A 23,807-nucleotide genomic window follows, 5' to 3' on the forward strand; every position below is an offset into this window, starting at 1 on the left:
TGACAACGCTGAAATGTTCCTTGTCGAATCCATCTTGTTAGTGAGGCTTTTCTAAATCACTTGGGCTTTCTCAGCCTCTAAGGGGGCAGGCACAAAGAACTGAGTGTTCCAGGTACAGAAACAACTGGCATTCATTCCCATGTCACCTGTAGGAACCTGGTTTCTTTGAGGCTATTTCACTTTCTTAACTGTTCAAAGAGCAAGGCCAGTGGAGTAACTGGGAAAAGGCAAACATCCAGTCAAGGAAAGTCCACAGATTGAAATCAGTTTCCTCTCACCAATGACAGTCATTTCCAACCTTGAGAAGACTGGAGTGGAGGGCCCTAAAGGGTTGGCAGTGGCAGAGTTTGGTGGTTTTCCAAAGAGCACAGTGAAACAGGACGCCCATGACCTGTGTTCTAGCCTCAGCTCCGCCACTGACCAATGGTGTGTCCCTTAAACTTTCTGGGCCTCAGTTTCTTTAAATGTGAAAGAGGCATGATGATCTTTGCCCTATCTCGCAGAGCTGCTGCAAGGATAGATTTATGGCATAATATCTGTGAAAGTCTTGGGCAAACTAAAGTGTTAAATGAACATCTGGGATTATTATGATCACCCCAGGATCTTAGGTCTGCCCATCCTGAGACTTCTCTTTGATTGGCTGAATAAAATCCTGGCTCCAAAATTCACAAGCAAGCCTGTTACCTACTTAATATATGACCAAGGAACTTCATAAAAGAGCTAAGAAGCTACCATCCTCATCAAGGGGTTTGCTCTTAATGCCAAAATGCAAAAGAAACATCGTTAGGAAAGGGATGATGCACCCATGGGGAGTTCCTCCTCCTCCTCTTGTCACACTACTGCTTACTACTGTGACTGCTCCAACTTAATTCTGGCCTTGAGGACTTAAGAGACCCAATATACACCTGAGCTGCACTGTTTCTTTTACTAGGTATGCAGGGACTTCACAGTCTCCTTCAGAGAAAAGGACAAGACCAAAGCATTCCTTTCTTGACATGGGAGATGTGAACTATGAGGATGACATTTCAAACAACTGAAATACGAAGGCAAAACCATTCCAATCTCTTCCAAAGGAGATGGCGTTTGCAAAGAGGAGTCACTGGATGGACGCTTCTGTCCCGTCACAGGAGAAAACAAGCTGCCAGTGAGTACAGAAAGGAAGGGTCGTTCCATGAGCAGCTCAGCGGGAAAGAGTGAATGGTTGTCCACAAGGCTGTTCTCAGGCATCCAAGAAAATTTCAAAGCCCACGTTGTATCCTTTCCGATCTTAAAATATCCCACATTTTGGCACCTTTAAATTCCTGAGTCTTTTGCTTTCCTTGGATGCTCAAAAATACAGTAACATTTTAAAACTCAAATACAGACAGCTCTCACTTTACATACATTTGCATTATGCAAATCTGACTCCCCAGGGGCCCTTCTGGCTCTGGCCCCAGCTCCTGGCAGGATGCAGCTGCAGCAGTAGCAGCAGCAGTGCCCTCTACCAGGGGTCCTCCACACCAGGGCCACATGGAGCCCCAAGAGGGGAAGGGGAGGTCTGTGGACAGGTCCATGCAATGCTAAGGGAGAAGTGGCTGTACTACTGGACTGCTCTATCACCATTCTGAGGAGCATGGGACAGTGGAAAAGTGTGTGGACTGGCAGAAGATTGGGGTTCTACGCTTCTGGGACTCACTTTCCTCATATGTCAGAGGAGAGCTGGCCGGGAGGATATCTAAGATGGCCCCTAGTTCTCAAAGTCTAGGGCTGCTTGACACAGCAGGTATTCTTCAGTCAGCCGGTTCATTACAGGCTGCCATGCATCCAAAGTGATTAAAAAAAGTTCTTAGTCATTAAGATGACACTTGGTTCTGCTTCCAGCCAAGCCTCTGCACCAGCTGTCTATTTCTTTTTCCCTCAAATACCCACAGACGTTTTCAAAATTTAAACTGTGAAAGGCCTGAAAAATAAACAGAGACCAACTGGGCTAGCAGATCTAGAGAAGAGCAAAGGACTGGTGAGGTCATCATATGTCTGTCTAAAGTTGGCTCCAATGGCAACCTGCTCACGAATCAGAGCCTGCTTCGAGGCTATAAAGAAATGAGTTGCCTAATATTTTTAAGAGGGTCCCCCCTCAATCGTGATTTTTACAGAATGAAGATAAAAGTGATGAATGATTCCTGATCAGTGTGGAAGCATAAGAAGTTCTGATGAATGAGCTTGCACTAGAGCTTTCCTGTTTATAGGCCTGAGTTCAAATTCAGTCGTCTAAGGCACATTGGGCTTTCTCCCTGTCTTTATACATCCATGTCCTGTTACCGGAGGGAGGAATCACTCTCATCACAGTGTATGACCTGAAAAGGTGAAATGGTAGCCCTAGGCCTCATCCTTTAACGGGCAGATCTTAGGGTTTGCTAAGCACTTCACTGTTGCAGGTGGAAGACTTGGGTTCAAGCCTTACCCCACAGTTTCACTGAACGGAGAGAAACTCTAAGTAGCAAAAATTCCCTAATTATACTAATTACAGTCATCATGAAGAACAGGGAACTCTCAAGAGAACCTCCCCCCCCCCCCCCCGACAGTCCATGCCAGCAAAGCTGGCAGGCAGGCTGGCGTTAGCTTGCCTCTTGGCCAGAGCTTGGCAGCTGCTTACCACTGCACGCAGGCGAGGGGGTGGCGTACAGAAACGGGTAAAACTGCATGCATCGGACCAGTTTCAGGCTGCCCTCACACTCCAGGCACCTGGCTGTTACGTTGAGAGCCTGCCGGAAGGCCTGAATCGCCCCGCTGATGTTCTTCAGAGCAAGATAGGCGTTTCCTAGGCTCAGGAAGGTCAGGGGCTGAAAAGAAGGGAAAGAACCCAAGGTAAGCAAAGTAGGGAATTCCAAGTTCCAAGACTCCTGCTGGGCCTCTTTGCCCTGGAAGGCCCAGGCTTCCCCGGAAAGTTTGGCATCACTGGCCATTTCACTGGCACTAGCTGTTCCTAAATGCAGGACTGCAGGGGAGAGCTCATTTCTGATGAGCAGCCAATACCTTTCATTTGTGAGCCCTTCACCATTCCTAACGTTTTTGTGATTATGTGGGTAAATCACCACTTAAAGAATGGTTTCAGAGAATGTTTATATATGGTCCTCATAATACACAGCCCCAGAAAAGGCAATTAGCACAAACTATTTCAATAGATTCTTCTTTTTTCCTCCCAGCTTTGCACATGAATGAGAGGTTGTGGAATGGAAAGAGACAAAAACTGAGGTAGAGGGTGACATAAAATCACATACAGTGCTCACTTTACCAATTCAAGGTATTACTGTATACCAGATCATGGCATCACTAAAAACTTCCTCACTTGAAGGAAGCACAATTGAATTTTAACTTGTTCATCATGAGTTCCCACCTTTTGTTCACTTTCCTCTTCCTCCAACAGTAATTCAACTAGCTGGGACAAAAGTTTAATGTGAAAACAGAACTTAACTGACACTTAACACACCAGTATTAACTCAGAAGAAACTTTCACTGTAACAAAGCCAAAGGACAGCAGAACCCTCTCAACTTTAGCTTGTGCTATAAACACTTTTCTCTTCAGATTAAAAATTATTCAGTGGCTTCAATCCCAACCCACAATTAAGTGTGACACTTGGATTTCCAAAGCATCTTCAGAGTGTGCATGAAGATACTAAGTGCTTCAATGAACACTGAGCCAGAATAATGAGGTGCTAATGGGCTAGGGCAGCCAATTTACTTCATTAAATGGAATCAGCATTCATGGGTTGCTTTTGCCTTATTATTTTAAGATGCCACTCTGTTTGGAGAAAAAAAAGCCACAACTTCCCTGAAGAGTCGCAGAGATGTGACTTTCTAAAGCACTCATTCATATACCACAGACAGGCTGCTTTGCTTATTTATGTCCATTTCTGACCTTTGTCCACACTTAACTGATTTGAGATAGTTTTCATGTTTTATCAATGATTATCCTGCCTCATTTTCCTTTTTTTTTTTCTTTTGGTGAGGCAATGAGGGTTAAGTGACTTGCCCAAGGTCACACAGCTGGTAAGTGTCAAGTGTCTGAGGCCGGATTTGAACTCAGATACTCCTGACTCCAGGGCAGGTGCTCTATCTACTGTGTCACCTAGCTGCCCCCTTCCATATTGTTTTGATTACTCAATTTATTGGCAATACTCTTATCCTGCAGAGTTTAATTAAACAAGGTATGAGAAATAAAGATTAATAATTGATATATTGAACAACCCAGTGATCTCCCCTTCTTTCTCAGTCCTTTCTCCCTCCCTTCTCTCCCACTCAAATGGAAGTCCTCCTCAAGAGATTTCATCAAATCTCCTCATCTGGGTCAAACTCAACCCAACCCAACCTAATTTTACAAGGAATCTTGGGTGGAGATAGATCCTTTTATCTATATTGAAGAACTACTGAAGAGATTAAACCACACCTAGGTGGAAATTAGCTTGAATGGGGGGGGGAGGGGGAGGGGAGGGTCTTACATTCTTTCTGTGATGTCATTCATCTTCCCCAAGAAATGAATGACCTGAGTCACATCTTCTCAGACTTCATTTTAATATAACCCACCTCCAATCATGTCAACCAATTAGATTTGAATGATATTAACCAATTAGATTTAACTACTGTGTGATGGACCTCTACAGTGGAAAGTGTGTGTGAACCAAGACCTCACTGCCACAAAGGGTCTTTAGCCTAGAGAGACAGCCAGAGACCTCCTTTTATTAATAATCAGTTGGCCTTATTAATAAAATGATTAAATGACTCAGAAATTATGTGTCATATATTTTTAATCATCACAAAGTCCCCAGAGATTATGCAGGAACTCAGTCTGAGTAGCAGAGGCAGCAGTAATAGCCTAAATGTTCAATGTTTTATACCCCACACTTTTTCCTGAAGTTTCCCCAGGTAACACCCTATAGAACTGTCAAAGCAAATGACCTTTTAGTCATTAACTTCATCTACATCTCTATTCGAAACTATGGAGTTATTATTGTTCTCCCCTACTCCTCCTAAAACAAAATCCTCTCCTTAAGTCATGAGAGATGGACCCCCAAACTCCTAGGACTGACACAATGCTAAGCTACTGGAGGACATGATGAAGGAGATCTTTTTTATCTCTCTCTCTCCCTCTCCCTCTTTCTCTCTCTCTCTCTATACTGTAAAGAAACTGGAACTTCTCGAGGACCTTTGGATTCAGAAGTTCTGGAGAAAGAAGAGAAGTATGAGCCCTGGGACGAAGCCAGAATGCAGAATGGTGCCTTAGCTCTCCTGGACCCAAGGAGAGAAGAAATACTAATCAGAGAATATTGATGGGCAAAATGAAGACATTAACTGAGTCAGGATCCAGTCATATGTGATGTCAACATAAAGCCACAATGGTGTCTTTGGGATCCATTTAAAAAAAAAAAAAAGGACCCTGCTTTTCCAAGGGAATCTAAGGAGCTAAACAAAAATATGACCTGGGTCTAGGCTAGAAGTCAGGTGAATTAGCAAAAATGGCCAGCAAACTCAAGAGTCAGGGCAAAAGAGGAGCCCACTACCTGGAAATAGGGGAAAGCCTGGAAGAGACAGATGAATGTTTGGAATCCGAACAAAGCCAAGTTAGCAAGCATAAGATTGGTTGGGCTGTTCTGTACCTCATCTGTATAGCACTCAGACCCTGAAATTCCCTTGCACAGCAGTAAAAATGGTCTGTGCCTTGAACTGACTTGACATGCACTGTAGTAGAGGAGGGGAAGAGCCCCAGTGGAGAAAAGACAGGGCAGACTGTGAAGCTCACGGGAGGAGAATATACTGATTCTTCCTCTGCTGCATTCCCCTTCCCTGCAGCCCTCAGGGAGGGCAGCAGAAAATTAACTCAAAGAAGCAGCATCAAGAACCCACTTGGGGGAAGGGGCTCACTTTGCCATATCTTCTAGTACTAGTTCCTTATTTCATAATTTCTTTGATCACTTTATTTGCAGCATGAATTAGCAGTCTAGAATTTTTTAAAATGCGAGATTGAGCTAACTTGTCTATTATAGTATGGAAAAATCCCCTCCTGTACGAGTTGATTTTTCCTCAAATTAAAAAAGAAAAATTGGAACCAAAGGATGTGGAGCTGGGAAAAGCCTTAGAGATGTTTCAGTTCAAACATACCCATTTAAGAGATGAGGACTCTGAGGCGTGGAGCCAAGAAGTGACTTGACCACAAAGGGAGCACCAGAGGCAGTATTAAAATTTCAGTCCTTTGACTTCAAATCAGCTGTTCTTTAACTATGCCATGCTGTCTCTTGACATTTTTTATGTATCTTTGGGAGCATCACTCCTACACACTGAGACCCTAGCTACTCTCACAGTTTAAGTGCACATTTACTTATCAAATACAAGAAATGTTTTTAACATTTCAGGGGTTATAGGTCAGAGAATAAAGACCACAGATGAATAAAGACCTCCTCATTTTTTCTTGAGCAGCTAGGTGGCACTGGGTACTGGGGACTGGGTCCGAGTTTCCTGGATTCAAATCCTGCCACACACACTTACTAGATGTATGACTCTGAGCAAGTCAACTTACTGCTTGCCTCAGTTTCCTCATCTGTATAATAAGTTGGAAAAGGAAATGGCAAACTAGTATCTTTGCCAAGAAAACCCCAAATGGGGTCATAAAGAGTCATATACAACTGAAACGACTCAACAACATTTTTTATTATCGGCCGAGCATGGCTTTGTATGGATATAAGGATCCCCAAACCAAGCTTTTAAAACTGCTTCTGGTATTAAGCACAAAGACATAATGTGGGAAAGAGCATTGAATGATGCCTATTTCGGCTCTGAGAGATGGCAGTACTCTGTTGTGTCATCTTCACTTAAACATATCTTTACAAAACTGCACCAATATACTGTCCTTTCATTTTAAATAGGAAGCAAATGACCATGCATCAATGCACACAAACAGGCTTTGTCAAACCCACGGAGCTTCTGCAAATCAGAGGCACTGCCTGGAAAACTGCTCCTGTGGCTAGGTCAGCAAGCATGCTGTGAAGCTCCCAAGAAACAGAAAACCTCACCTCTGAGCTGTTGATCGCCACAGCCTGCAGGAGCAGCTTGCTGGCTTCATGGTGAAGGCCGTAGTGCATCAGGAGGTTGGCGAGGTTCACAAGAGGAATGTCTTGGTGCTGTGGGGGAGCCAACTCCAAAGCCCTCTGCAGGCAGGCGATAGCAAAGGTGCTGTTCCCCAGGGCTCGCCAGTAGAGTCCGGCTTCATTGAACATGAACCACAGAGGCTCGTTTGGCTAAGGAAGAAACCAAACACACAGCCCAGAGATTCCCATCAGTGGAGGCGCAGCTGCCATGGAAGTTCAGCTTGGCTTTTGGTTGCCATTGCCAAAGGTTCCCAAGTAAAAAGGTGATGTTTACTCACCTTATTGATGGCGTGAAATAAGAGTGTTCCTATTTCTTCCTCTGTCATAGTATAGTTATTAATACGGGAAAGCAAAATCTGAAAGGCACAAAGCTGACACTTAAAACAACAAGGAATAGGCTTTAAAAGGCCTTTCAGAGATAAAAAAGAAGCTTTCTCCCATGTTCAGGAGAGCAGGAATGACCCTCAGACCAGTTGGTCCAGTCTCATCACTTGATGGATGAATAAACTGAGATCCAGAGGGTTACATGTAGCACCATGGGTGGGACTCGAAGCCAATCCCTTTGATTCCAGAGCTGGGATTCTTTCTATAGTACTATGCTGCCTTCCTCCCAAAGGGAGGTGAGAGAGAGGCAGCAGGATGTAATGGAAAGACCACTGGACCTGAAATCCAGGGACCCGAGTTCAATTCCCACTTCAGAAGCTTACTAACTAGTTGGACACAGGCAGTTGCTTAACTTCTCTGGGCCTCAGTTTACTCATCTGTAAAATGGCAATAAAACTGGAACTACTTTCCTCGGATTGTGGAAAGGGCTTTGCAAACTTAAAAAGCACCATGTGTGTGAGTTAGCAGGACTGTTTACAATGTCGGATCAGTGGTCCCGCAGAAAGAGCCCTGGATTTGGAAGCTGAGGGGTCAAGCTCATTCCCTTTGGGACTATGAGCATAGGTATGGTCCTCAGTTTCCCCATCTGTAAAATGAAAGGGTAAGCCTTGATTAGCTCTAAGCTACCTCCTGTCTCTAAATCCAGTACTTCTGCTGTCACATGAATATACTAAGAGGAGCGTGCCCATTTACATGTAAGCAATGATGCCAAGGGCAATATGTTGGTTAAAGAATGGCTGTTTTTAAGGGTTCCTTGATCATCTGCTTATCTGTTCTTATGTAACTAGTATTACATTGTTTTTATTTGGGGGGAGGGGGTGTGTAAATGTGCACTGTTCATGACTAGGCAGCACCACAGAGCTATCCTCACTCCTACCCCACTTACACTCAGCAGTGTCCTGTGTGCACAGCACTCTCTCTACAAACAACAGGACCAACATTTTTCATACCATGTGCTATCCAGCTGATAGGGCTCTCCTTACTTCAGGCAAAATAAGCCTGTAGACATTAATCATATCATTTAGAGAAAGTAGTTCTTCCATCTGTTTAAGGCTAAAATTCTAGCTAAACTGTCTAAAATATCTAATGAGTGGTCGCCAATAAATTATAAGCTTTAGCAAGAGTTAGGCTTTTAAGCATTTATTAAGGAGAATAAGAATTTGGTAAAGAGAGAGAGAAAGGCCTAGATTCCTATCTATTAAAGGGAGAGCACATTTCTAGCTCCGCTCTCCACCAGAGTCCAAAGGAAAGAGCATCAGAGCGAGCACCAGTCTCTTCCTTCCTCCTCCCACCAGCCCGCGTCACTTCCTGACGCCAAAGAAAAGACTCCTGGTCTTGCCCTCAAAGACCTTCGCTTCATGGGAGGAACTCTTCTACAGTAAGTCTCCAGAAGGTGGCGTCATTCCAATCGTTACACATCACTTCTGCAAACCTGGAATCTGATGCTTCAAAATGCTGGGGAAATAGGGACAGACAAAGGGATGGAGCTTAGGAACCTACACAAGCCACAGGTGTAGGAAACAGCCCTTGCGGGGGCCCAGGGGCATTTGTGAAACCTGAGTATTTTCTCCTCTTTCCTTGACTCCCAGGGTTTGTGACCCTCTGCTTCAGGGTCTGTCTACTTAGCATTTGGTCCGATGCATACATAGCTCTGCCGAAGAGGATGTCAAGAAAAGCAAGTCAGAAAAAAAGTGATTATTGCCAAGTGAGGCCTGCCTTACTTGTCGAGCATAGTCATCCGGCATCTTGAATTTCAGATCCAGATGACTGTCTAGTTCTTTGAAGTCAAGATACGGAGTCCGGCTGTTTCGAAGGCCAGTTGAGGAGGTGCAGGCTGGGGAGTGGATCTCTCCTCCCAAAAGGCCCGTATCCAGCTCTGTTTGAGTCCTGCCACAGCAAAAAAAGGTTCGGATCATTAGAGGGGCAAACATTTCCCTTCTGAAGCGAAGGCTTGTGGTCAGATCACGCATCCGGCAGAACCAAGCGCTTTGCAGAATCTCTCTTCACTTGCCTGAGTCCTCGGTTTTCTGGAGGTAAGAAATATGTTGGCAGTTCATCACCAGGAGGGACTGCAGGGTAACTCTCTGCACAGTCTGTTCTTTTGGGCCACAGAATATGCTGCTTGTCCTAATAAAGGAAGTCTTTCATCAGTTTATTCTAATAAAATCTCTCATTAACCTTCTAAAATGAACTGATAAAATAATAAAAATAGACCAAGATGAAAGAAAAGACAACTTTTTGTAAAACTATATTAATACCAGCACTTCAAACTCTTAGGTCAGTTTCTAGCTGATAGGCATTGTCTAAGCAAAGGAATTGTCAATTGAATGGGTAAATGAACATCCAGTACTTTGCGAATGTCAAAGTGCTACATAAATAAAGGAGGGCTGGCATCATTAGTGTTTTCTGTGCCAAGAAATGTCCATGGGGAGCAGGGGTGGGGGAAGAATGGATGTGTTCTGACGGAATCATTTTTCTAGTTTCTGTATCTATGGTCCTAGAACAAATTCACGTTCTATAACCCTCTCCACAAATGTCTGGAAGATTACAGGATGCACAGCTAAGTATGGGACCAAGGTCATCGGCAAGGGGATGAATGATGCTCAAAGTTCTTTGGGGAATACTTATCCACGAATTCTTTTGTGATACTTTCTCCTTACCTTGGTAACATTGCTGCCTTTGCGGCTTCCTTCTGTTTGACCCCTGTTGGTCTTTGCTGCTTCATTTTCCTCATCCCATTCCCCATGGTGCAGACATCCCCCAAGGTTCTACCCACAGGCCCTCTACCCAATCCCTCTGATTCCATCCCCTGCCATGGCTTCAGTGGAAGGACCTGCACCTGTGTGCACCTGGTTCCCAAGGCTGAATATGCACCAGTAAAGAAAACTTCTGAGCCCCAGGTCCCTTGTTCTAAGAGTCTGTCAGATGTCTCTGCCTGGATGTCCTGCTGGTAACTCAAATTCACCATGTCCAAAATGGAACTGTTTACTACACCTCTCTGCCCCAATCACATCCACTCCCACCCCATTCTCCTATTTCTGTTGATGAGGCTAAGGCAATATTTTCTACATCACTTGGACTACTATAAATGCCCCATAAATAACCTCTGACTTTAGTCTCTCCCTTTTCCAAACCATGCTTTCCACATCTGCCAGTTCTGACCACATTAGCCTCCTTCTCAAAGATCTTCTGTCTACATTCCTCTCCTTTAAAAACCCTACCTGCCAGCCAGACAGTCCTTGATCCCTGATGTCATCCTGCAGTTCCCTCTGCCTCTCCTTTCTTCTGTCTGTCTCTGTCTCCCTATTCTGCCCAGGCTGGAAGCAGAGGAGCCACTCTGACTGGCACACAAGAGCTTTGACCTGCTTCACTTTCCAGGCTGGGTCCCTTGGTGAGTTCTTAAGCAACCTGGTGGTCCCAGCTCCTCCCTCCCACTGTTACTGGGGAACACCAGATGTATTAACGCTGTACATTCTGTGGCTACCCAACTGGCTTAGCCGGCTGGTGATTTGGCATCCTCAGAAGAGGGAATTACAGGAGTTCTCCACCAACTCCAGGGGCAGGCTCCCCTTTCCATGTTCCACATGTTTGTATAGGCTGCCTCCCTCCCTCACACACCCCCTACTCCTCCCCAATGGTAGGAACACATTCCCCTTAATAACTCTGACTTAAAAACCTTTCTCCCGCTTGGCTCTCTACTGCAGGTATACCTGTGAAGTAGTCCAACCATTCTGGAAAGCAATTTGAAATTATGTTGAACAAAGTGACAGAAATAGACATACCCTTTGAACCCAAAGATATCATCACTGCTAGGCATATCTCCCAGAGGTAGAAGACAGAAAGGTCCCAATGTGCCAAAATATTAACTGCAGCACATTTTGTAACAGCAAAGAGTTTAAAATAAAATAGATATCTATCAAGTAGGGACTGTGGTACATAAATGTGAAAGAATCCTCACTGTGAAAAATGAATATCTCAGTTTTTGTTACAGAAGTGGGCAGAACCAGGAAAACATTGTAAATGATGATTAAAAAAAATTCTGTATAATAATGACCAAGATTAACCAAAAAAAGTTGAGAAAATGTGCTGACTCCCCTTTTTGCAGAGGTGGGGGATTATGGGCAAGGGATGTTGAAGAGATTATCAGACATGAATGATGTGTTGACTGGTTAGGCCAAACTGCTCCCCTCACTCCCCAAGCAAAACAAAACAACAGAACTTTGCCTCCCCTGGGAAGGGGAGAAGGGAAGGATATGTTTGCAACTGAAAGGGATGTAAAAACATATCAATAAGAGTAAAATAAGAAAAAAATTCACCTCTTTCCCCATAGGTAGGAGATCATTGAATTGTATTGAATGTCAGTAGTGAAATAATGCTGCTTCCAGAAGATAGGTTTCCTCTGTACTTACCCTATATGCATCTGATTCCATGCCCCAAACCCAGAGAACCGAATGGGGCACAGGGGAAGACTTTGAGGAATGGCTGAGATCACTCTGATTTTCATGGACATCTAAATTCACAGACATCATACTGGAAGTTGAGGAATCTTCACCAAACTGGAAAATAAAAGAAGAGATTAAATCAAAACCAAGGAAGGGTTATGGAAAGACACTGTAGAGTTGTGAATTGGTCCAAACCTTCTGAAAAACAATTTGGAATTATGTAAAGAAAGTGACTAAAATGTCTATACCTTTTGACTCAAGAAAGCCCCAAAGAAAAGTCCTATATACACCAAAATATCTACAGCAGCATTGTTTATAGTAGCAGCAAAGAACTAGGAATAAATTAGATGCCCATCAATTCAGGAATGACTAACAGGTTATAATAATGGAGTAATGTATTAAATATAGCATCAGAATAAAATGTAAGAAAATATTGCTGTGCCATAAGAAGCAATGCACATGAAAAACATAGAAAACATGGGGAGATTTAGGTGAACTGATGCAAAATGAAGTGAAGCAGGAAAACAATATGTACAATGTCTACTATGTAAAAGGAAAGAACAACAACAAATTGAAGCGGAATACTGAGAAACTGTAAGAACACATTCTGCCCCAGAGAAGGGCTATGAGAAGGCATCTCCCATCCTTCTTTTCATAAGGGTCTAGAACTCTGTACATAATGGTTTTTCAATGTGTTGGTTGCTTTTTATTAAACTGAGTCTTTTTTGCCTCTTTTTCATTTTTATATTAAGGGATGGCTCTCTGGCAGAGTAAAATAAAAACTAAAAGATATCAGCAAAAAAGTATTTTAAGAAATCCACATAAGTCTATGTATCTTTTTTTTTTTTTTTTTTGGTGAGGCAATTGGGGTTAAGTGACTTGCCTAGGGTCACACAGCTAGTAAGTCTAAGTGTCTGAGGCTGGATTTGAACTCAGGTACTCCTGAATCCAGGGCCGGTGCTCTATCTACTGTGCCACCTAGCTGCCCAGGTCTATGTATCTTGACATAGATGGAGGGATTTTTGCAGGTTATGACTAAGGTTTAAAAATGACCATTAAATATGAAAACTAGGAGAAAACAGATTCAATCTATATGGTCCTTGGGTACATCTATCAAAAAGGGAATGAATGGTGCCTATTGCATCCTTTGGGATATTCCTTAGGAATGATGCACAGAAAATAAGCATGGATAAATGCTCATTATAGTCAATTCCAATCAGCCTTGACAAAGCGGTAAGAGAAAAACAGAGGACAGCTGGCCTTCTCTTCTGCTTCTTTTCTATGACTAAGCCTGTATCACATTCAGTTTCTGGCTGAATGAGAGATTTGGCCTATTACAGAAACATGGCTGGATGATGGCTTGCCAGGAATATTAGACTGAGATTAGACAAAGTTGCCTTGAAGGCCTCTTCCCCATCTTGAAAGTCTAGGATTTAATTCCCCATTTCACCTGTTTTCACGCCTTGGTGGAGCTGGGATCTCATCAATGTGAGTGTTCCCTCTATAGGTATAGACTGCAACCTACCCACACCGTCTCATCCTGTGTGACTCTTGTCCCTGTACTCCCAGAAATCCTTAACATGGAGTCCACCCAAATGCTAGGCTCCTTCCTAGAGTGGCAAGGGTGACACTATGTGGATGCCTTTAGAGCCCCAGGGCCCTTCCTGGGATCTCTCTCTCTCTCTCTCTCTCACTTGAAGACAAATACACTTTCTCTTCCAGTCTTACATCTTTCTGGGCAAGGCAATGCTGTCCACCGTGAGCCTTTTTCTAGTCCTCCAGGAGACTCTTGATGTTTTCTGCCCCACTCTGCACCGACAGCTCATATTGGTAGGCACATATCAAAAGATACATGCTATGAAGACTCTCTACCTCAACCTTAATTCTTCAGAAACTGCTATTATTCACAGGCACACACCCATATCAGAACAATCCTCTTACAAAAGATGAGCCTTTGTTTCATGGAGGAGCTGGGGATTACTAAAAGCAATCTAAAACATCTTTATGACAATACAGGCTGCTCTCCTCTACCTGTGTGATGAGGCCCAACTCACTGTGATGGGCAGCATCTGAGTGTGTGTGTGTGTGTGTGTATGGATGCACACACACACACAAACACACATCTATGTATATATGTATGTGTACATACATATCTGTATGTATGGGGAGATTAATATGAGCTGATGAAAAATGAAGTGAACCAGGAAGACAAGACATACAATGATGAAGGGCCACTGCAGGGTCTGCCCATACAGCTGTGTATTGTAGTCTGAACAACAGGCATTCTTCATCCACTTGGTTTTTCTGTGTGGATACTTACACTACAATCTTTGGAGTCATTATAGATCTCACTTAGAAGGCCATGAAATATCTCAGAGTCTAAGACGGTCAGCACAATTCTATTGGCAAACAAGACCTCCAGAGGGCCTCACTGTCTACAGGGAGTCCTTGTTCCTCTGTGCTGGCCATGTTCTGTGAAAGGAGCAAACACTCATGTTTCCCTTTGTTCATATTAATATCCAGAGAATCAAAGGGATCTCTGTTTTACCTTTCAAGGAATATTGTATGGTCCTGACACTTGCCTTGGAGATAGATGCTAGAGGAGAGACTCTGAGACAGTGTTTTGCTCTTCTGAATGAAATGCTTTTATATAGTCAACAAATAAATAACACAGTGGGATTGCTCACGTTTCAGTCAATGGGTGGTGGGAGAGGAGTGATCTGCTATAGAATGACTTGTGAAAAATTACCTATCCTTTTCTCATGGTTTCAAGAATATCCTCCATGCATGCATGGATGGGATCATTGGTATATGAGTATCTTTGCCCTACCCTCCCTCACAAAAATAAGACCTAAGATATTTTCCAAACCTTTGAATTCTCTTTTCATTCACATAGTTTGAAAATCAATTCCCTGACACACTCATAATAATACAGCTTCCAGCACAGAAGCCCTGTGCATCTTTGGTCTAGTTCAACTAACTATTCCTTTCTATTTTTTCCCCTAAGTGCAATCTCCACTTGCTTATGTAAAACGCGCGCGCGTGCGTACACACACACACACACACACACACACACACATATTCTGTGATGGCAAGAATCTAAATATGGTACATCCACTGCCAGTGAATTCACTATGGAAACCTTTGCAGATCTTTTCCATTTTTCTTGTTCCTTCTAGTTACAGCCTTAAAAGTATGTTCAAGATGATTTCCTAATTGTGTCTCTCACCAGGCTTTCTGTTCTGAAAACTTGCTCTCCCTCCAGTGCTTTTCACTCTATTTGAACCAATGATCCTCACTGATCTTCTCCCACCCACCCCAAGATTTTATGAACTTCATGTTCTAAATCAGTGCTGCCCTTTGTTATCATCTCTCTATTGTGGTGATTGATTTGTATCAAATAAACTTCCTTAGGAAATGGTGATAATCTTTGCCAATGTCTATTTATCCATTTCCCAATTTTTTCTGCTTCAATAACTCATTTAAATAGGTCAGATTCAATAGAGTTGCCTCAACTGTGCTCCATATTTTCTCCTCATATTCTTCAATTAGCCATTAAGTCTTATTTCTAACACTAATAAGTCAATGTTCGGATAGCACAAAAACTCCCAAATTTAGAAATGACTCACAACCAGCACTTTACTGTCTATTAAAATAAATTCAACTTAATTTTTTGTAATTACCATTTCTAACTTCTCTTGACTTGCTTTTGGAGAGAGAATTCATCACACCTATGCTTGATGCTTCGGGAGGTATGTCATCTACAAGCCCTTGACCACAAGTGGCTCTTACTCCTGAACCACATTAAAAAAAAATATACATGTTTTTTCTCTACCTTGCTCTAGAACCCCTTTAACACTGAAGACATTGAGTTTTAAAGTCTAAATGAATTCTTCATGCCGTTTCTTAAAATCCTTGTGCTTTGAAGCAGATGTTACACCAGAAGCTACACTGATTTTCACAGTGGTCTTTTCCAAATGCTTATCGCCACCACTGCAACACAAGATGATTAGATGCCACTGGAAATCAGTTGTGTCACTGGACATATGACCAAATGAACTCAGCCAACTCTTTTATTTGTCTTTCTAAGAAGAAACTGTGAACCATTCTTCTATTTTGTTGCAGTTTCCTAGTGTCTGCAGTATTATTTAACTAGATTCTGTTTCCCTAATTAATTAGGTTGCAAATTCCACGAGGCAAGGAATTTCTCATACTTCTCTATACTTCTCATACTTCTTCTATACTTCTCTCTTTAGTAGCAAAGACGATGCCTCGAACACAGTAGATGGTGAATAAATGTTGACAATGATTTTGTTGACTTTTTGGTCTGCAGCAATGAAACAAATGATTGTGAGGGCTGATGAATTCAGAGAACAGGCTTTATGACAACTAGTTACCTTTCCGAGTTTCCAATTGATGGTGCTCCATTTGCCAGATTAAGAGGAGAAGATGGAGGCTTTAGTTAAAAACAAAACAAAACAAAACACGAAACACCCCAATCTTGACTCACACCCAGTGCTTACAACAAAGGAGACAAGGATGAAATGAAGAATGAAGTTGTTCATGAGAAAGTATTTCTGTAGTGAAATTGCAGGCTTCAAAGAGGTGATGTGAGTCACTGAGGTCCAACAATATTTGGCTTCAGAAGTCATAACAAATAATCAAAATCTGCTGAAGATTTTACTAAAATTGCTTTAAGCTTCAGAGATGAACAAATTCCAATTGAGCTCTAAGAAAAGCATGAAAGGGAAAGTGCTCTCAAATGCAGCAAGCTTAGAAGTAGTGAAGAGACTGAGAAGGAACACACCTGGACATAGTCTACATTTTCAAAGATATCTCCACGGTGGTAGCGGACAGGTTGGTCCCACTGGCAATGTAAGCTATGCTGCTGGTTGCCCAGACGACATATCTGATGATTCCCTGGGAGGGGAAAGTAAGGCCACAAATGAAAAAAAAAGTCAACAACAGAAAAAACGTTCTTAGTTGAAGGAAGAGTTAATTGTTCTGGGCCTCAGTTTCCTCATTTGAAAAAACGAGAGGCTTGCACTGGATGGTCCCTGACAGCCCTAAAACCTGGTGATTCAATGATAGTGAGACTAGATATTTCATTGCCTGGCATTTTCTTTACAGACTTCTCCATCTGAAAGATCTTGCAAGGCCAAATGACTGCTCTGAAATACTTAGACTCAAACTATAGGCATCCTGCCTATTTCAATATGAATTATAATACTGATAGTTAAGATCTATGTGGCACTTTAAGGTTTGCAAAGTACTGTTTCATTTGACCCTCACAACAATCCTTCAAACCAGGTGCTTTTGTTATTGTTCCCATTTCACAGATGAGGAAATGAGTCAGAGAGGTTAAATGGTCACACAACTAGTAAGAACCACAGCTAGAACTCGCACTCGGGTCCCCAACCCGCTGCTCTGGAGAAAGCACTGAATGCCCCTGAGTCCTCTTCCGTTTGTCCAACTGCCTAGAATTCAAGATGTCAAAGGAAAAAAAAGTTACTGACAACATTAACCTGCAGTAACCAGTACGGTCTGCTGTCCAAGGTACTTCTGAAGGGCAGTTTAGGGGCTTCCCCACCCTCCATCTTCTTTTTATTTATTTTGTGCTTGACCTGGGGCATAACAAGCCAGAAAGGAAACAGATGCTGCTCTAATGGAGCTTCCTGTCTCTGGAGGGAGACAGCATGTGCATATATATATGGCTAGAAACAACAGACACAAAAAAAACACAAGATAATTTCCGGGGGTGGGGTGGTGGTGGTGGTGGTGTGTAGAACAGTCCTAGGAATTTGGGAGAATCAAGAAGGGCTTTCTATAGGAGGTACCACATGAGGGGAATTTTGAAGAAAGCCATGGACGCTAAGTGGCAGGGCTGAGGAGGGAATGCTTCTGAGGCTTTGGGGAGAGTCTGTTGGAAAAAAAAAAAAAAAACGGAGACGGATGATGGAGAGCAACATGTGAGAAATAGCAAGAAAGCTAGTGTGGCTGAGCCACAGAGTATGTAAAAGGAAGGGCCTGATGTCCAGTGGGGCCAGAAGGGTAGTTAGGCTGGCTTGCAAAGGGCCCTGAATGTCCAACAGAAGAATTAGCAATTGGACCCCGGAGGACAGAGCTAGAGGAATACCACTGCCAGACGTGCACCTCTGATCATCACATGGACGGCTATGTGGAGGAGTGGAAAGAGCTTTGAGGAAAGGAGACCAATAGGGAGTCCCCATTATTCTAGGGTACTGAACAATCAGACTTGGAACCTCAGGGCATGGAGATCCTTTGGATCAATTTAGGCTGGACATGACTCCCCTGGGGCCAGGAGAAGGTCACTTTGGGAGGGACCAACGAGAGAACAGACCCAGATGGTCTTAGGTCTTGTTGGAGGAGCACTCCTCTGGCTTTGCTATATAGTCACAGGATACTCCTGGGGGGAACCAGGTGTCACAACTTCATTTTCTAGTAGACAAAGGTTTTTATTTCAATCTGAATCAAAAAAGGAAAGTGTTAAGGAGCTTGCTACTAGGTCAAACCTAGCTTGAGTGACTAGAGCTAAGCAAAGCTTACCTAACTGGGCCTCTTTTGCTATCTGTGTCTCATGGATGATGTTCCTTAGGATCTGCTCTTCCTGAATCAGCTTGTGCTTCTCCAGGATTTCTTGCTGCCTCAAGTAGTGGTCGTGTTGCTTCTGGTACTCCTTGAGCTCGTTCAGGGTGCGCTGGAGAGATCTTTAGACATTTTTACACCAGGAAAAAGTTACAGAGCTTCAGAAAGTGCTTTTCCCCAGTGCTCCCCCCACCCTCCAATTAAATATCCAAGAGTACCCAGTTCTCAGAAAAATTCATTGACTTTTCTGTTCTGTTTTGTTTTTTTTGCAGGGCAATGAAGGTTAAGTGCCTTGTTCAGGGTTACACAGCTAGTAAGTGCCAAGTGTCTGAGGCTGGATTTGAACTCAGGTCCTCCTGACTCCAGGGCTGGTGCCTTATCCACTGCGCCATTTAGCTGCCCTAATAACAGGATAGCTTTTTTTGGGGGGTGGGGGCGGGGCAATGAGGGTTAAGTGACTTGCCCAAGGTCACACAGCTAGTGTTAAGTGTCTGATGTCAGATTTGAACTCAGGTCTTCCTGAATCCAGAGCCAGTGCTTTATCCACTGTGCCACCTAGGTGCCCCAATTCCTTGGCTTTTAAGAATGCAACCTTTATATTGAGATTACCACAATAGCGGAAAACTAAAAGGGATGTCATTTGTTGCACAGAATGGGCAGCCACAGCAACAATTCGAGAAGAAAGACCGAGTTACTCAGATATGCCCCATTTCTATTACATGGTATATGCTAAGTTTCTTAGACATTCTAAATAATGAATGAAATGGTACGCCTGCAGATCACGAGCTCCAGCAACTTTCCTCATCTACAAAACCTGCATTGGCTCTACTTCCACTCACTTCCACTGCTTGTCTCATTTCTATGATGCAATACTCTAATCATTATCTATCACTCTGTGGATCAGCAATCTGAGGTAGGAAGGAGGACAGGCTCCAAAGGGAACACTGTAACTTGTCTAGGACGTGAAGAACAGTCTGCAAGAGCTGCTAATGGCCAGTGATGAGGCCAACTGAAGGCAGCTAGGCTGGTCTTTGCATAGAAGAAAGTGAGCCTTCCCCAAAGACTATCCATCTTTAGGGAGCCTTAGAGGCAAAGCCTTGGAGAGCCTGGGGGTACATCTATGCCACCCTGAGGCACGGAAACAGGAAGGCATTGGAGGGCTGCATCAGGATGCCTCTATTTGTTGTCATTTGCCATTCTCAGTGCACTCCCTCCTCTCCACAGTTCTGAAGGACAGGAAGGACAGACAGTCTTATCTCCAGGCTATAGATGAAAAAACTGATGGGCAAGTTCTACGTCTTGACCAGGGTCACATGGACAGCTGGCAGTGGAGAGGACTTTCCCAGCTCAGGGTCTAGATCTCAGGCCAATACTCCCTCTATTCTATTATCCTGAACCCCGCCCCCCCAACTCCCCTTTTTCTCAATAGGCCGAGAGCTCATAAAACATCAGCCTCTGAGAGACTGTTACATGGCTAGTTTTCTGCCCAAGTTTCTGCTGTTGTGACTGATGTGTTACACATCCCACAAACTTTGTGCACTTTGTGAAGAGGCTCACTCTTGTGAAAAGGGGAGGGAAATTCTGACTGGAAATGTGATCAGAGGCGACTTAAGACCATCTCTGCATGGTATACAGTTGAATTTAGTCACTTCCCCCCACTTTTCTACAAAGGCCTTCCCAAGGTTTAATGGAAAATGAATTCTTCAGTCATATTCTTCACTATTCCTAACAATAAAATCTGACTGAAAAGCATCAAGGTCAGTCTATACTAGATCCACAGCTCACCCTTGGGACCCGTGCTGTTCTTTAGTGTGTGGACAGAGACCAGGTGAGGTATGGTTTCATGAATCTGGACAGAAAAGCACAAAATCCCATTTTAACACCATTTGTTACAAGTTTAGATATATTGTAGGTCAAGCCAGGACTTCCCAAACAACTTCATACAAGGGATATGTAATTGCATCTCTTGAATTATGTTAAACCATCTGAAGTCTTTGGGGGAAAGAAAAAAAATTTGTTTTAATTTACTTCCAGATGACTTCAATATACACACACAGGTTATATTACCCTCAGATAGTCCTAATTTAGTGTTTCATGGTGTTAGTAACATCCCATAGTAAAGACAGTTGTTCCAAGTTACCTATGTTGAGCCTCCAACTTCTGCTCAAGTTTCTGCTGACAAAGGACAGCATGCTTCCTCTTTATAGCTTGTTCGAACCCAGGTTTGGCCTGCAAAGCATGATCATAGCAGAGCACAGAGTGGTTGTATTCCCCAAGCATCTGAAGAGCAAGAGACAGACACGCACATAGAAAAAAACAAAACAGAAACTTAGGTTTGACATAGCTCAATTTACCCAAACCTCAAATGATTAATAAAATTGTCTGCACTTCAGTTTGTGAATATCACTGTGCTGATGAGTAACTAGTCTCCTCAACTTGAAGATGATGGTTCATCTGGTGGGTCAGCTGGAAGGTGATACTATTCTAAGAGATGTGGTCTTGATCTTACCATTTGGGGGGGCGGTTTAAAGAGATGGAATTTAATCTACTTAACTGAAACAACCACTATACATTTATACATTAGTATGCTGAGCATTTTACAAGAACAAATCTTTGTTCCTCTACCCAACAAGTATATGTGTTGGGGGTGGATGGGAAGGGGTAGCGGGGTAGAAAAGAATTAGGGAGATGATAGGGTACCAGAAAAAAAGAAAATGACTACTTTTTTTTTCATGAATTAAAAAGTTGTATTTACTGCATAGATATTCCCCAAAGTGTAATAGCTGGTAAAGAAGTCACTCTCATCCAGAGCTGCATGCACCACAATAGCAGCATCCGCAGAGAAGTGGGCCCTATGTAGAACGTTTGCCAGGTTCACCAAAGCAACATCTTTGTTGTGCCTGAAAGAGAATAAACAGATGGTATGAGGGCACCGAATATATTCCATGGCCTTACTTTAATGAGGGACATGGAAAACAGACCAGTGAAAATGATAACCCCATTTTCCCTGGGCAGAGCTTCTAGAAATTAGCCAAAGATATAAGCAAAGACTGCGATACTAATGATGACATTGGCTCACACCGATACTGTACTTTGTAATTCACAATGTCCCATCACTTGCCCCTAACAGCCAATATAGATTTTATGGGGTGTCCCCTGCCTCAACCTCACACACTGTAAAGCTGGGGTTCAGAGGGGCTCAATGACTTGGTCCCACAGCCTGCAATGGGCAGAATCAGGCCTCAAACCTCCAAGATGTTCCCAGATATGTCCCATTAAAACAAAGCTCAGAAATGGCATTCATTAGCATTTAAGTTGGCAGAATACAGTGAAAGAGACCAGGTCTGGATTGCTGCCTTGGTTGGGTTATTTCCAACAAATCAAGAGTAGAGTGTGTTTTAATAGAAAAACCCTAGTGTGTTTTAATAGGGGGAAAAAATCCTTCCCTCTGAACTCGAAACAACTCTCCACTTGGTAAGGAGAGCAGGGCTACTTCAGATTTGGATATTCATGTGATACTGTAACTCTTTCCTGGTGTGCTTACAATAATAATGGCAAAGACTCAAGCCAGATGTTGAGCTTCTGCTGTCAATGGCATCAAAGTACAGGCTTCCTCCTGACACTCTGTTTATTTCCTAGGCTAAAAAAGGAACAGAGAACGAGCTTGGTCTGGGGGGGTAATTTTTGTCATGACATAGACAGGGTAACAAAGGGAGGGTTATGTTCTTTTGAAATGATCTCTGGGTTTCAGACTTTGGCATCACCTCTGACGGCTTTTAGCTTCCTAGGTTAGCAGCTCCTCAAAGAAGGGACGAGAGCTTATTCATCTCTGCATCTCCCCCAGAACCTGGTGCTTTGAATTTAGAAAGAATTCAAGTTTGCTGAATGGAATGATGCAAAATTCAGAATCAGCCACCATGAGGTGTAGTCGCATTCTATGGTTAAAAAAAAATGTGCTATGGATTACCTGCTTGAGGAGCAATTAAACTTGATAGCCTGATCATGATTCCCCCAGGATGGCTGCCAGGACCCCTGGATGGACAAAGCTTAGTCTGAGGAGAAAGATTCTGCACTGTGTCTATCTCTCCTTTGGAAATCCAAAGAAGATGTTTGCATGTCATTTTGAACTTTCCACTGTGTGCTTCTGCTCAATTAAACACTCTGGAGGGGTCCTTCCTTGTGACTTATCACCTATTGTTTCTTTAGTGGTCTTGATTAACGGGGAGGCAGAAGGTCGGAGAATTACCTGGAAGAAAAGTGGAGTGCTCGCATTGCACATTCCACTACCTGATAGGGCACGTTCTTTATTCGCCAGTAAAATGAAGCCAGGTTATACAGTACCCAGGAAGAAGAGTTCTAGAAAGCAAATGAATAAAAGTGAGATTGAGGCACATAGTAAGACACATTTTTCAGCTTACAATGATCTAAACTAGTGCCCTCTACACACAGGGGCTTATGAAGGTCCAGGCAAGGCACGTTAGCCAAGGCAGACAACAGAAAAACTAATTAAACACTATACGTTGTAAAAACAGAGTAAAAACAGATCTGCTGAGAAACTTTCCTGATTGCTAAAAGGGTGGGTGAATATTATGGACTCAAGCAAGTGAAATCCATATTTATGATTTATGAACCTGAATTAACACGTGGGTCTCAGTGTTTTACCAAGATAAGGTGTGTAATCTATGTCCAATGGCATCGGCATGGAATGTCATCATTTGAACAGAAGCGTCTTGAGGGCAGGGCTATCTTGTATCTGTCATTGTATCCCCAGTGCTTAGCATAGATTTAGGGCCTTAAGAAATTATGTTGATTGTAATTTTCAGTAAAAGAAGCAGTTTCATCAGAGGTATGTTTAGGATCTAATTCAAACCTCTTGACTCTCTTAAAATATATCTCTGAAGTTTAGTGAGAGACGCAGTATTTTAGCGGAACTAAGCTGGTTCACCAAAGCTCATCCAAAGCCAGCTGGCTTTTCTGATTTTAGAAAACCAACCATTTAAGATTCAAAACACTGAATGATGCAAGTCTAACGGATTTATTGTCTTCACAAATCTACATACAGAGACACAGAGCATGCCTTCCGCAGTCCCATGTAACAAAGGGACATGCATGGCTTGGTAAAAAATAAGTCAAGAGAAATTACATTTATACAGCTGACATTTAGAGAGTTTGGTCCCTAGCCTTTTTATCAATGGCCTTAAGGAGTTTTCCTCCAAATCAATAAAACTATGGGTTCATAAAACACATATGATTTTCATCC

General features: G+C 42.9%; 1 protein-coding gene across 1 annotated transcript in view; it reads right to left on the reverse strand.

Annotated features, from left to right (window-relative positions):
- The window catches only part of TTC17 (tetratricopeptide repeat domain 17), a 114,057-nt gene that overhangs the window by 53,768 nt on the left and 36,482 nt on the right, over positions 1-23,807 (reverse strand). The window contains exons 6-16 of the mRNA XM_043972198.1: positions 22,794-22,903; positions 21,303-21,447; positions 20,688-20,827; positions 18,509-18,669; positions 16,749-16,861; positions 11,909-12,055; positions 9,511-9,626; positions 9,221-9,386; positions 7,394-7,471; positions 7,041-7,265; positions 2,633-2,819 (exon numbers count right to left, since the gene is read on the reverse strand). Of these exons, the coding sequence (XP_043828133.1) occupies positions 2,633-2,819; positions 7,041-7,265; positions 7,394-7,471; positions 9,221-9,386; positions 9,511-9,626; positions 11,909-12,055; positions 16,749-16,861; positions 18,509-18,669; positions 20,688-20,827; positions 21,303-21,447; positions 22,794-22,903 (1,588 nt within the window). The remainder of the gene's footprint in view (positions 1-2,632; positions 2,820-7,040; positions 7,266-7,393; positions 7,472-9,220; positions 9,387-9,510; positions 9,627-11,908; positions 12,056-16,748; positions 16,862-18,508; positions 18,670-20,687; positions 20,828-21,302; positions 21,448-22,793; positions 22,904-23,807) is intronic.

This window comes from Dromiciops gliroides, chromosome 6, assembly GCF_019393635.1.
Source record: "Dromiciops gliroides isolate mDroGli1 chromosome 6, mDroGli1.pri, whole genome shotgun sequence".
Taxonomy (NCBI): domain Eukaryota; kingdom Metazoa; phylum Chordata; class Mammalia; order Microbiotheria; family Microbiotheriidae; genus Dromiciops; species Dromiciops gliroides.